This window comes from Aulonocara stuartgranti (assembly GCF_965226115.1).
Source record: "Aulonocara stuartgranti genome assembly, chromosome: 17".
Lineage (NCBI taxonomy): Eukaryota > Metazoa > Chordata > Actinopteri > Cichliformes > Cichlidae > Aulonocara > Aulonocara stuartgranti.
The window spans coordinates 40507651-40522353 of NC_138953.1; the positions used below are offsets into that span (position 1 = coordinate 40507651).

General features: G+C 41.4%; 1 protein-coding gene across 2 annotated transcripts; it reads right to left on the reverse strand.

The window, feature by feature from the left end:
* Nucleotides 1-766: 766 nt before the first annotated feature.
* On the reverse strand, nucleotides 767-9792 carry LOC309691736 (toll-like receptor 1). 2 transcript variants are annotated; one of them, XM_082509632.1, is made up of 3 exons: nucleotides 5589-5648; nucleotides 2843-5308; nucleotides 767-1760 (listed from the first exon to the last, which is right to left on the reverse strand). In XM_082509632.1, exons 1-3 carry the CDS (start codon nucleotides 5600-5602, stop codon nucleotides 1757-1759), a joined length of 2484 nt encoding a protein of 827 aa, XP_082365758.1. In that variant the 5' UTR covers nucleotides 5603-5648; the 3' UTR covers nucleotides 767-1756. The 2 variants fall into 2 exon arrangements, with proteins under 2 accessions (XP_082365758.1, XP_082365759.1); XM_082509633.1 differs by lacking the exons at nucleotides 767-1760; nucleotides 5589-5648 and adding an exon at nucleotides 9708-9792 and having other exon boundaries at nucleotides 1940-5308.
* Nucleotides 9793-14703: the final 4911 nt, after the last annotated feature.

Consider the following 14703-nt stretch of genomic DNA (forward strand, 5'->3'; position numbering starts at 1 on the left):
GAGGTCACAATGGGAGATGCCCCCAAGGGTGGTGGAGAATGACCGAGCTAAGATCCTGTGGGACTTCCACATACAGACGGACAAAATGGTGGTGGCTAACCAACCGGACATAGTGGTGGTAGACAAACAGAAGAAGACGGCCGTAGTGATCGATGTAGCGGTTCCCAATGACAGCAATATCAGGAAGAAGGAACACGAGAAGCTGGAGAAATACCAAGGGCTCAGAGAAGAGCTCGAGAGGATGTGGAGGGTGAAGGTAAAGGTGGTCCCCGTGGTAATCGGAGCACTAGGTGCGGTGACTCCCAAGCTAGGCGAGTGGCTCCAGCAGATCCCGGGAACAACATCGGAGATCTCTGTCCAGAAGAGCGCAGTCCTGGGAACAGCTAAGATACTGCAGGACCCTCAAGCTCCCAGGCCTCTGGTAGAGGACCCGAGCTGGAAGATTGAAGACCGCCTGCAGGGGCGTGCTGGGAATGTTTTGAAATAGTTTTTCTTTTTAATCAGGTTTGTACAGTTGTTATTGGGTTAGTTCTTAGTCATTCTTAGTTGCACTGAACTGCAGCATGTGGCAAAAAATACACTTTATCTTTGAGCAGTGGCTCATGGACGTGGTCGTCCCTCCGTCTATTTTTCTTACCTTGTTAATTTCACCTTTCACTTTTGCTCCTCCTGCACTTCTCTATGGAGTCACAGCCTCCTGTGCCCGTGAGGACTCGTTACTAGCTGTTACTACTGTTGACTGTGCAGCAACAGCAGCTGCAACAACTAACTTGTCTGTTAATTTTGACTCATTTTGCTGCTTTTATTTTCAGTGTATTTTTATTTCTCTGCCTCAGCTTTTCACCACTTCATCTGCACTAAACTCTTTTCTACAACCTGTGTGAGTGCACAGAGAAGGTACGGGAAGAGCTGGTGGTTTAATTGGGCAACACGGTATCTGTAATGAACTGAAAAGTTTAAAGCAGCATGAGGGTCTTATCTGATGTGATGTGGACTGGAGTGAGATCATTTATGGAGGTGTTTGGAGTAAAATAATTATTCATCATAGAATTTACAAACAGATTATTTCCACTTCTTCACAGCAGAGTGGACCAAGTGGTAAAAAAGAGACTGGACGTTTATATGATGGTGTTCCTGCATGCAGTGCTGCCACCAAGTGGTCCAAATGAGCATATGTCCACAAAGAAATGTAAAACATCATGTAATGAAGTCAAGAATTATGAATTGAGTTTTATTAGTTTCAAGGCAGTGCTCTGTCTGTCATGGTCCTGGGTCGTCGACCCAGTGTTTTGAGTTTATTGTTATTATTATTTGTGTTTTGGGGTTTTGAATGCTGGGTTTCTGGGTTGGTGCTCCCTCTGTTGGTCCCTGGTGTTAGTGTCTCGTCAGGCTAATCAGGTCCAGCTGTGTCTCCCACCTGTGTGTGATTTCCCAGTGTCCCTCTGTGGATTTATAGTGTGTGTCTGCCTGTGTTCTTTGTCGCGTCGTCTGTATTCATCCTCTGTGTCACCCTGTGTTATTGCGCACTCTGCATTGCTCCGTGAACCTCTCGGTGACTCCATGTGCTCTCCCTGCAGTCCTCCTCTCGTGTTTCAGGTTTGCCGTTCTATAGTTTAGTTTATCCTTAGCTCTGTTTTGTCATCCCCACTTTGTGTTCTGTCTTCTATAATAATCACCCTGCATTTCAAGTAGTGCTGCATTCGAGTCCTTTTCCACACATCACACGGCTGCTGCCCCAGTCGTGACACTATCTGTCTCACCTGTAAAGCGTAACAACAATTAGAATCCATTAGATTTCATATTTATAGTTCATATTTCTGTATAGTTTTCATAATTATATCCGGTTCATAGCCTGTACATACTCATAGTTATAGCATATTCATAACATACCTCCATGTACATTGTAACATTGAGCTCTCAGAGGAAATGTGAAAACTCATACATTTTTAATAAAATGTTTATTTAACAAACAAACAAAGTAAAAGATAGAAAAGATAAAATAATATTCTACTGATATCAGTTTCTATAAAACACCTAGTTAGTGACTACATAACAGCAGTTGTACCTAGCATTATATAACCAATCAAAAAGTGGAAAGAACATATTTATTCACACGGACAAAATTCAGTCTTCTAAAGTCATTGTGGTTACAGTCGTTTCTACAATGGCAATGATGAGTAACGACTGCCAACGTAAACTGAGAGCAAAGACATGATACAGAAATAGCCCTCGTTTCTTTTTCACTCACTTTATACGCCTCTCTGCATTTAATCATTAGTGATTATTAATCTCTGCCTCTCTTTCACACTGTGTCTTTGTCCTTTTCTTCCTCTCCTAACCCCGATATTTGCCCCTCCCAGAGCCTGTTTTTGCTAAAGGGTTCTTCCTGTTAAAAGGGAGTTTTTCCTTCCCACTGTCACCAATTGTTTTCTTGTGTTTTCTTTGTATTATTGTAGTGTCTCTACTTTAGAATACAAACCATCTTGAGATGACTGTGATTTGGTGCTATATGGACAAATACGTCACCTGTACTGTACAGCATCATCATTCCTTGCTGTGTGTTGCAAAGTGTCATTAAAAACAGTGGATGGAGACACAAAGACAAAGCCACATCAGAACAGACACCACATTTCTCTGCATGCAAAATACAAATGATCATCGAAATACTGAAATATTTCAGATTTAATATTGACCAGTTATTGATTATATTTATATTTATAATGGTTTGTTTTCATTTTTTTCATTGACAAAAATCATTTTTTATCATCAACCCAAACCTGTTTCATTGTGCACATTAGTATGTGCACATTTCATGCTTGAATAAAATAGTTTCGTGACTTACATTTGGTCTGCAAACAGAGGTACTGTATCTGAAATGGCCAGTGCAATGTCTTTCAGAACAACAGATTTGTCTGCAATATGCAGCGTGGATTTCAGGCTTGCCCAGAAAGTCTGCTGCTTCCTGTCATCTTTTGGCCACTCAAGGTATGTCTGCTGCCTCAGCAAACTTCTGAGTCTCAAATACTTCTTAGGAAGAGAGTCTGTCGGAATGGGCTCCAATAATATGAAGACCAGTGAGTCCCGATGGACACTGATGGCTCGGTGCTGAGCGAAGAAGAGCTCGTAGTTGCACCATTCGCTTTGCACAAAGTGTTTGGAGAGGACAAACAGCGTCTTGTAGCTAGACTCAACACAGTTGATGATGTTGTCTATGATCCACTCTCCAGGGACAAAGTCTCTCTCGTGGACACATAGGGAAAATCCAGCACCTTCCAAAGTGGGAACCAGGTGGGTGTCCACCCAGTCAGAATCTTGATTACTGTAGGAAATGAACGCATGATAACTAAAGGATGCATTGTTCAAAATATTGGAACGTTTCTTGCCTCTCCTTTTCATCCTTATCCAGACCCATAACATCTTTGTATACCATGCTCCATCACATTTATGAAAAACCAGACCTACGGCTGCAGATATAACTATTAGCACGGGCAGCGCAACTGCAGCTTGAAGCCACATCTCACACGACAGCTTACTGGGTTTGTACTCTGACAATGGCAGACCTGCAAATGACAGTGGTGTGTTACATGTATAATCTAAGGGCCAGTCCATTAACAAGGACTTGTTGAAAGCAGTGATGAACCAATAGGAGTCACACGAGCAGACAAACGGATTGCCTCCAACTTTGAGTTTCTGAAGCCTGGGAAGCCCTGCCAAGACCTCTCTCGATATAGATGTGATAGCATTCTGGTCTATGTGAAGACTTAGCAGAGCTGGGACACTAAGATCTACCGGGATAACCTGGATGCTGTTGGAGCTAAGTGTAAGATGTGTCAGCTTGGAAAAGCGAGTCAGATCCTTTTGCATTATAGACGTTATTCCTGTCTTTGACAAGTCAATCTTCTCAAAGTCTGATGACAGATATGCAAAGACACTGTTGCCCAGGTTGTTGTTTCCAAGGCTAAGCTCAGTCAGCTGAGCAGGCCAATAGCAGTCCCCATCCAAGTGGATGGAGTTGAAGCTGAGATCCAGAGACTCTAGTGAGTTCATCTGATGTGTCTTCTGAGAGATAAAGGAAAGACTGCTGAAGCGGTTCCTGCTTAAAGACAGCTTCCGCAGTTTGGGAAAAACAGAGCTGTTTGAACACGGAGTCCACCAGAAGCCCGATTCTGTCAGCAGGTTATCTGATAGATCAAGAATCTCCAGTGATGGCAGGGCAGTCATGACTCTGCAGGGTAAAATATTCATTCCAGTCCCAGAGAACTTTAAATAGGTCAGTCTGGAGAAGGCCTCAAAGCTCATGTTTATCGTGGGATATCTGTATTGATAATGATTCACACCATTAAAGATAACTGAGGAAATATTGATTGTGTGATTAATGGGTGGTAAATTAAAGCCATCTGGTGTATCCTCATTGTAAGTGATGTTGACAAATGAGAGCTCGTGGAGAGGGGAAAGCCACACGTTCTTCATGAACACCACCATAAACGTGCTGTTTATCCAGGTGTTTTCTAAGGTGAGATTCTGTATAAAAGGCATTGTTCTCAGGTTCTTAAAGGGGTTGTCGCTCACATTGCAGCTGTCTGGAAATAGAGAGATGAATCGCAACATTTTTGCTTGTGTCACATTCAAGTCCACAAGGAGGTTCTCAAACATCCCAAAGGTTCCACAAAAAGATGCAAAGAGGGACAGTTTTTTGAGAGACTTGATTTTTGCAAGAGAACCAGATTCATACTTTTGCCAGTGAGTTCCTGCTCCCAAAGCCAGATGCTGAACAGAAGCATTCATCAGGGCATCAAAGTCACCGTAGCTCACTGACAGAGCAGCTGTACTACCCAGAGACAGGAAGTCTAGCTTTGTAAAGTTCTGAAAGGATGCCGGTAATTCATAGCTGGTATACAGGTTGTTGGCCAGATCAAGAATTTTCAGCTGTTTCAAGGAAATGTCAGGGATGAACGCTAAGTCATTGTTAGATATGTTGAGAATTTTGAGTGCTGGTGTGTGGGTGAACACTGTGGCTGAAATCTCCCGAAGTCCACAGTGAGCTGCTTTCAAAAAACAAAGCTGGGATAGTCCAGAAAACTCAGTTCCTTCCAGCGTTTGGATGACGTTGTAGGAGATGTCCAAATACTGTGTTTCGTTGGAAAGACTTGATGGAACACTGGTGATGTTTTGATGTGAGAGGTCTTTGACACCTCGCATTGATGTGACGCATAGTTTGAATCCTTCGTTATTTTCCTTAATAGCTGTGCAGTCCGGTCTCATTAGGGACACGATGACTACGGTCCCAATCAAAACAGCCACAGATGTGCTGAAAACACCAACATAAGAGAAGTCATTCAAAGACACGACCATTTACTGTGCAGGAATATCTTAGCACAACTATGTTTCCAAAAAATAGCACCGCCTGAAATGTAAATAAAAGTAGAATGCACATCATTTAAAGTTCACAGTAAAGTATGCGGCCATAATAAAATATTTTGAATATGATTCCAGCATCAAACAGAGAATTTGAAAATCATCGCATTCAGTTTCAAAGCTGTACAATAAAATAGAACAATAGATGTACCAGAGATGAACATGTACGTTACCTTTGTGGAGACATAGCTTCAGCTTCGACTATGACAAGTTCAGGTCTGAGCTGTGTGAGTACTTTTATCCTGCTCTTAAAAGAAACTGTTCCTCTTTTTCCTCTTTTAAATTCCTCTTTCTCTCTGGTTCCTTTCCGTGACTTTCCACTGAGAAAGCAAATGTTATGTCTAAAGCTTATGCAACTGACAGGAGAAAAAAGTATTTCCTCAGAGGGTCTTTCCAATACTATGCAAAAGTCTAAAGTATAATTTCATTTCCTCATATTTTGCTAGGAAAATGAAAAATGGGTGCAACAGTTTATTACAACATGTCCAACCATATATGGAAGCACAGTTTAAAAGGCAAAAACGGACTTTTTACAATTCTTATGAACTTGACATTATTTGATATATTTAAAGTCATATTTGATATGACTCCCTTTATTCTTCAATACAGCCTGAAATCTTTTTGTTATTTCTTTGAGAACAGTTCTCCAGCCTTCTGAAAGGACACGTCTAAGCTCTTCTTTAGATGCTGGATGCATTTTGTTCCACGTCCTACACCGCTTAAATACTTTTGAGCTCTGGACTCTGGGAAGAGTCCTTGATTAGTTCCACTGTGTGGTTTCCTATACAGCTTTGATTCCGATCATTGTCAAGTTGAAAGAAGAAGCTGTTGCCAACCAATGGTTTATAGACAGTATTGTGTAGTCAGTCAAAATCTGACTTCTCAGCATCTACAATTCCTCACATTTTGACAAAATACCCAACACTGCTGGCTGAAAAGCACTGTGCTGTACAAACAGCCATAGACAGCTATAGACTACCTCCGTACATACATTACAGTCTAAGGAGCTTGGAGAGAAAGTGACTGGACTTCTTTAAGATGTTTTAACTCTTCACTTCTTCCGTTTTTTTTTCTATTTCTTGTGGATACAGTTTTTAAATGCTGCAGATATTTTTTAAAGCCCTCCACTTCTTCTTTAGACGTTTACTTGTCCTGTTTCCCCAGTTTATTAACGGCACACTGCACACCACGCCGAGATCTACCAAGTTTTTGGCCAACAGCACTTTGAGAATCACCTTGTTGGTGCAAAAATGCTATTTTATACTCGTCAGTCTTCAGCAACAGACTGCTTTCCTTTATGATAAAGCAGATAGTTTCAGTGGGTCAGGTGACCCTGGATCCTCCCTCAGCTACGCGACGATAGACCGAGGTACTTGGGGCCGTTTGATGCTCTGAGTGTTTCTTTTTCACTCACCATATGTTTAAACCACTCTGCAATGAATCATTACCTGTAATTTTCTGGCCTTCTTCTACGAGTATGCAGAGTGAAACAGGAGGTTGATCAGCAGTGATACTGGCACTGTACCAGTCAGCTGTGGTGACTTCTTAGCCTATCCTTTGCTCATGAGCTCAGCTGGGCTCCCGCCCTTGGCCCACGCACCTGCCGTGAATCTACCTGTTTACCTGGACTTCTGGGCTATTTAAGCTGAGGGCTCAGTGGTGTTTGGGGTCCTTTACTAGTCCCTAAGGACCCCAAAGCGCTTTACATATCCAGTCATCCACACACACATTCACACACTGGTGATGGCAGCTACATTGTAGCCACAGCCCTGGGGCGCACTGACAGAGGCGAGGCTGCCGGACACTGGCGCCACCGGGCCCTCTGACCACCACCAGTAGGCAACGGGTGAAGTGTCTTGCTTAAGGACACAACGACTGAGACTGTCGGAGCCGGGGCTCGAACCGGCAACCTTCCGATTACAAGACGAACTCCCAACTCTTGAGCCACGATCGCCCCAAAGACATTCCTTTGTCGCTGACTCCTCCCCAGCCAGTTTGTTGGTGGGGGAGGTTATAGTGTTTTATCACAGGGACATCTGTGTGAGGGTTCTGTTTTCTTGGTTAGTAACCTTCCTGCTTTTATGACTCTTTTGTGGGCAGGAAGTCAAACACAAACACACACACACACTCTCGCACATACACACACACACATACACACATAGTGCCTTATCTTTTGTGACCATAGGGGGGGTTTACAATGGGAGGTGCTTGTGTGTACTGTAACTGTTTTCAATGAAAGGCGGCAAGCGGAGGCCTGAGTCGAGGTCGTCTGTGGTTGGATTCAGAGTGCTTTCCTGAGACACCGAGCGGGCTTCACTTGCTAGCAAGTAAAAACCAGTTAAAGATGTTCGTCTTGTTTCTTTGCTTTTCGTTAACGGGAATAAGTCTCTAAACCAGCGGGGCCTGTGGAAGCGCAGACCCAACACTGGGATTTATAATTAAATGAAAGGTTTTTAAGCATATTTGAGACCAGAAGTTTTGGTCTAAGTTAACTGATAAATCCGCTTCACATTTTGCAATAGGAAGTGATATTGATTCATCTGTTTTAGAAAGCATTCTGTATATTTTGGAAAGTAATCTGGGGGTTTTAAGAGTAATTGAACCACACTTGGTGGTTTGTAGTTCAACTTGACCCGGTTTAAATTTCTTTTTTTACTATGGATTTAATTTGTTGATATTCTAAAAATCTTTTCTTGTTGATCCCATATTGTGTAACTAGTCTGTCAAATGAAATCAATTCTGTTCCTTCTAGTATATGTTTTAAATATTTGATTCCTTTACCACCAGTGTTGGGTAAGTTACTTTAAATTAGTAACTTAGTTACATTACTAGTTACTTCTATCAAAAGTAACTCAGTTACTTCAAGTTACTCGTTACTTTCAGAGTAAATAGTTACTAGGGAAAGTAACTTTGGTTTTACTCAGAATTCTCTTGTTAATGTGTTGCTTCCGTAACTGGATACCCAGCCAGATTGCCAGTCTTCTAGCTTGCTTACTTGCCACAGTGCACTGTGCCACCTACCAATAGAAAGGAAAAAATAATGTGCACATTTCCACGAGGGAAATCCCACGCCTGATTCTATCCTAGCCTGCTTTTTACATCCAACACAAAAACTGCAGTCGTGGTGCTTTTGATTGTACTCAGAACTCAGAAATTCTGCCTTCTGAATAGGAAGATGTAGGTAACACCAGACTGCAGATGAGCTGCATACAGGGCTGGACTGGGACAGAAAATCGTCCCGGGCATTTTGACTAGAGACCGGCCCACCATTATAGGAAAAATCATAAAGCCTTTGAATGAAAACAAACACTGTTGTGACAGTGATGTGCACTGTTCTGATGGTATATATGCATCAATCTATCAATTGTTTGTTGCAAGACTCAGATAATTATTTTTTTAAAAGTGAAACATTTTAAATGAGAATAAGAAAGTATTTCTTTGTGCCCCCCTCTCCCTGTTAATGCCCTACCTGCCCCCCTGGCAACACTTTGCTAGACCCGCCCCTGCACAGTCACCAGCTGTCAGCTACTTAGAAAAGGATCCTGGTGTTATTTGTCTCTCAGAAACAGTTCATAACTTCAACTCATCCATGTCACCTAAAAGGTAAACCTGTTTCTCCATCACAGCTCTGATGGTTCAGTAAGGACATCTCCTGGTTTCATCTTCATGTTTCCCTCTCACCAGATATACAAACCTACATCATGACCAGCAGCTTTACAGCTGTGGCTCCAGCAAACATCAGCTGATACTAGAAATTAATATTAAATAAATTCTAACAACAGCTGATCAAGCTTAAACGTGCTGCTGTTGTTTAGCGCGACATCTGCTGGTTTCATCTTTCTGGCGCAAAGTGGGCGATAAATAAACAAGAGAGACGATCAGCTGATCATTGATCAGTTTCATGATTGAAGTACAAACGGGAGAGGGAGGGGGGAGAATGAGAGAAGAAGAGGCAGCTGTGCAGCAAAGACACAGAGTAACTCCAGCTTTGTGCCTTTTTCATTGTAGCTGAAGTCCGGGACAAACTGTTCCTTTTCACCTCAATAAGAAACGCGTAATATTTTCTCTGAATACGAGGCGATTCCGTTTTTTATGGGACGGTTGGCAACTCTACTAACTAACCTTATGAACAAAATAAAGTTCAACATCAGTAACACAGCACCACCCAGCTGTATAGAAACTCCGTCATGCTAGCTAGCACGCAGTAGGAAAAAGTCAGCACAACGAAAATAAACTCCACCTAAACTTGGTTCATATCTGACCCAGAGAGACTGCAGGTCATAACTTCTTACCTGAAGTTCAGTTCACCTGACACTCTCGGACCAGCGCCGCTTCAGGTCTCTCCTCCTGCCTCCCCTTTCCCTCATCCACCTGCTGGCCTCCACCACTTGCTAATGTTACTGAATCTGTGGAAGCTCCGCGATAGCCAACACACGAAGTAACGAGTAACGAGCCTATCTAAATCCCAGTAACGAGTAACGCGTTCCTGGTTTTGGCATAATAACTAGTTACCGTGCTCGTTACCACAATAATAACGTAGTTACTGTAACGCGTTACTTAATAACGCGTTAGTCCCAACACTGTTTACCACTCCAATCTGAAAAGTTTATCATATTATTGTTTTGTAATATGTCAGGGTTGTTCCAGATAGGTGTACGTTTGCATGGGATTAATGAAGACGCCGTCATTTTTAGAAACTCCCACCATGCTGTCAGAGAAAAGCTGATGTTGATGCTTTTAAAGCATTCATGTCGTTGGATGTTTGAGCTGATAAATGGTAGGTCTGAGATCTCTAGATTATTGCAAAGTGCTTGTTCTACATCTAGCCAAGGTTCATCTAAGAGGGTATGTTTTAGCCATCCTGAGATAAACTGAAGCCTGTTGGCTAAGAAGTAGTGCTGAAAGTTAGGCAGTTCTAGTCCTCCTTTATCCTTGGTCTTTTGTAGTGTTTTTAAGCTTATACGTGGGGGTTTATTTTTCCAAAGGAATTTGGACATACATGAATCTAGAGATCTGAACCAATCTTGTGGCGGTTTAGTTGGGATCATTGAGAATAAATAATTTATTTTTGGTAAGACCATCATTTTTATAGCGGCAACCCTTCCCATGAGTGATATGGGTAGACATTTCCATCTAGCCAGATCATCGTCTACCTTCTTTAAAAGTGGGATATGGTTTAATTTAGTTAGATCTGCAAGCTTGGGAGAAACATTAATACCTAAATATTTAATATCTCCAGATTGCAGTGGTGTAGAAGAAGAATAATGGAAGGAGCAATTAATCGGTAGGACTGTAGATTTTGACCAGTTAATTGAGTAATCTGATATTCTTGCAAAAGAGTTTATCAATGCAATCACCCCAGAGATATTGGTTTGTGAGTTTTGGAGAAAAAGTAACACATCATCCGCATAAAGGCTGATTTTATGTTCCACGTTCTTGCATTTTATGCCCTTAATTACTGAATTCTGTCTAATTGCTGCTGCTAGTGGTTCAATAAAAATTGCAAACAGTGAAGGGTGAAGTTTCGGCCGTTCCAATACAACTCTGTGAAAACGACTGGAAACGCTAGTGTGGACGCAGAGCGTTTTCAGACACAAACACCGTTTTCAAATCTATCCGGGCCGGTGTGGACGTAGTCGAAGAGTGAGACGGAGGAAAGACCAGCTGCTCTGTTTACTCTGTTTTATCTTTAGATCTGCATTGTACGGGCTGAGGTGTGTTTACAGTGCACTGATACCTGGGATCTAAGCAACATGTCATCAAACTCTGTTGCTTAAAAATCCCTCTGAGTACATTTTCACTGGAATATGGTGCAGATTTGACTGACTGTGAAAACCGTTCATAGAAACAGCTGAGAATAGCAGAGCAACAATGCAATAAAGTTACATAAAGTTTTCAGACACGTGTTGCTTCACCTTTGTCATCATATTGCACACCATGTGAGCTCAGCTTCTTATCTGTTATAAAAAATAATAAAAATATCTGTTATAAGTAATTTATAGTGTTTTAAAATTCAACCTGTAATTCTGGGAAATATGATGACCCCCCCTCCCCCAAACACTCAGTGTGTCCTTGGGTAATCATAGCACGGTGTGGGAGTTTCCAATGTCACTTCCTTAAATTAGGATAAATGTGGTGGCGAGCCACACATGTTAAAATCCACAGCTCACCATTAGTTGTTTCACTTTAGTTTACTTTGCAGTCGCAACTTAATACAGTTTAATTATTAAATGTGTTTTTGCACCTTACAGTGTTTACATGGTGCACACACACATTAGCACTTTTGTGTTGTATTGGTTCAGCTTTCTTTGTTTGAGTTACCTCGGGCTTCGGCTTCTCCTTCCTGGTTGGCAAACGTGTGGTTTTGGCCTGAAGTGCTGCTGACAGCCTCTTTGGACTGAACCACGCGCTTCGCTGCCTCAGGGGTGTTTGGTTATATCGCAGCCATTTTTTTCCTCCTTGTGTGTCATTTGGTTTAGCTAAGCCAGTATTTAAGTTCCCTCATGTGTCGCAGATCAGTCATGTTTGTTTGAGGTTTTCTTAGTTGTTATCTTGAGTTTGTTTATTGAGTCGACCTCTTTTATTGGTCTACCAGTTTAAGTTTTTGGCTTCGTTAATAATCTTTCATATTTTTGTATTAAACGCCTGTGTACTCTGTACTGTTCGAATCCTGACAATTAAGGAGTAATTTTGTCCATAATTATTAGACACAACGACACATTTTGCATTTACGTGAGCAGTATTTTAGTCCTGCGTATCACCTCCACATATCAAATGTCTCGAGGCAATGACTGTTTTGAATTGACTCTATAAAAATAAACTGAGCCAAATCCTTAATTTGTCCTATGAAGTGGTTTGTAGCCAAATGCATGCAGACTCGTGCTGTTCCCATCAACCTCAGCTGTATTTTGTGTTTTCTGCATTATCAAATGTTCTCAAACCACCAAAAAAGTTGATGATTGTATTAGTGGTATGGACATTTCAAAGATTTCTATTTTTATGATTGTTGTCTGTGAAGGTTCTCAGTCATCCAGGTCATCGTAGTCAAAGGAGCTTGCAAAGAAAAGCGTCTTTAAGTTGCGTGAAGACGTTTCCCCTCTCATCCGAGAAGCTTCTTCCGTTCTAGGCTCAAATGGTGGAGAGTCCCAGATTCAAGCCTAGTGGGAGTTTCCCCCCACAGACATTTTTATGATTGTTATGATTTTTTTAGTCCAGATTTGTCTAGTTGGAGAAGAGGAAAATCTCTTCTTCAGTAATGTTGTTTACACTGACGCACCGTGGTTGGGTTTAGTTTTCCTCTTATGGCGGTCTCACCTCACGGTCACATAGAAACTCTGCTGTTTGTAGTTTGTGGCTGAGAGCTTAATTGTTCAGGCCCAGCTTCCCACTGACAGTCTTTACAGTGACAGTGAATACATCCGGTTGGTCTACAGAAAGAACTGTGTGGGCAAATGAAGCTGCTGCGCAGTTTAAAGCTGAAACCTGATGCAAGCTGTTGTGTTTTTGCAGCGACCTGCAGAGGTTTGGTGTTAAACTGTCTCTGTTCATTGGATGGCTGAAACAAATATATTGTATATATAAATATATATATTCTTCTCTACAGTGACAGAAGTGGAATTGTCAGAAACACTGCATAATAACACAGCTAAAAATGATACTTTTCTTAGCCTTGCAACCTTACAAAAAATTACCTAGAAACTTACGAACAGCACATTAATGGTAACTGTACACTTTTAAAACACTTCTCTAATTCCAAGAAAATGAAAGTAGAGAAAAGGGAAATGAAGAATAAAGTTTCACAGGGTAAGAATGTCCTTAAAAGAATGAATGAATCTGATTCTTGTAACTGGGTGATGCTTTACCACTTACTCTGTTCATTGCAGGGCTCTAGACTAACTTTTTGCTACGGTTGCACTGGTGCACCAGCACAAAAGTTAGAGGCACCCAAATGTTAGTTTTGTGAGCTTTAACCTGAGATTCTGCCGTTTCTGGCCAAATACATTTATATTTAAAAGTCAGGATTTAATGAATCGATATGGCTTCATTCAAGCTCCTCACCTCTCTATCTGCCTGCACTTTCAACTGGACCACGGCCAATCAGAGACCATCTTTGATTGGTTTAGACCACAATAGGGGCATAATGTGTGTCTGCTGTTGACCACACGGAGACTTTCAGAGTTTCGTAGTTCTTTTTTTTTTTTTTACTACACTCGAACATTTGGTCGCACCATTGAAAAATTTGGTGGCATTTGTGACCAAGTTGGTCGCACTCTAGAGTCCTGCTATGTGATGAGTCCACACACTTTCAGTTGTCTGGCAAAATTAACACAAATCAGCAAAATAAATTTCTCTTTATTAAAACACAATGAAGACAGAATCAGAATATGAGGAGAGTGATGTTTATTATCCTTTACTACTGTCACGGTGTGCTGGGCGGTCGTGGCGGCGTGCTGTGCTGTGTTAACATCTAAATGATTTACATCTATGTCCAAGTTTAAAAAAGACCATGACAACATGAAGAAATCTGAGCATTTTGATCATGAAAGCTGTGACAAAGGTGATTTCTGTTGTAGAAAGAGCCACGGGTGTGTTCAGCTGTGAGATCTGCTGTGAACAATGGACCATGACCCTCCCACCAGTCCACACATGTGGAACAGAATGAATCACACCTCAGTGCATCCTGTCACTTTGTACACCACAACATTTATTTGTCCTTTTATATTTACATTCATACCTATATCTCTATATTTATCTATTTATCTATCAATAAATCTGTTTCTACTCTCATTTTATGTGAGCGCTTGATGTTCGTTGTATATTTCCTGCTATGACAACTAAATTTCCCTCTGGGATTAATAAGGTTTCTTCTTCTTTATATTGTTTATTGGCGGTTGGCAAACAGCAAAATGGTGCATTAGCGCCACCAACTGATGTGGAGTGTCGATTCTGGTATCTGCCAAAGGGGGCTACTTTGATGAGTCAAAAGCTTAGAAGATATTTTGGTCCATAAGTTGATTTCATGATTTCTTTTTTTTTTTGCGTGTTTGTACCATGCTTTCATTTCAGAGGGCAATGAGACATTAAACTGCATAATTTTCTGCATAATTTTCAATAAAAAACTTCTAAAACTTTTGCAGTTAAATTAAATGCTATGAGACAGATACAAATATTTGATGGAACTTTGCGAGCCTGGTTCATCTTCTTGATTAATAGAAATGACGCCTGCTTCGACTGATCCTGATTATTTATAAGGTCGAACATCTAACCTGCCAACGGTGCCGCGTAGTG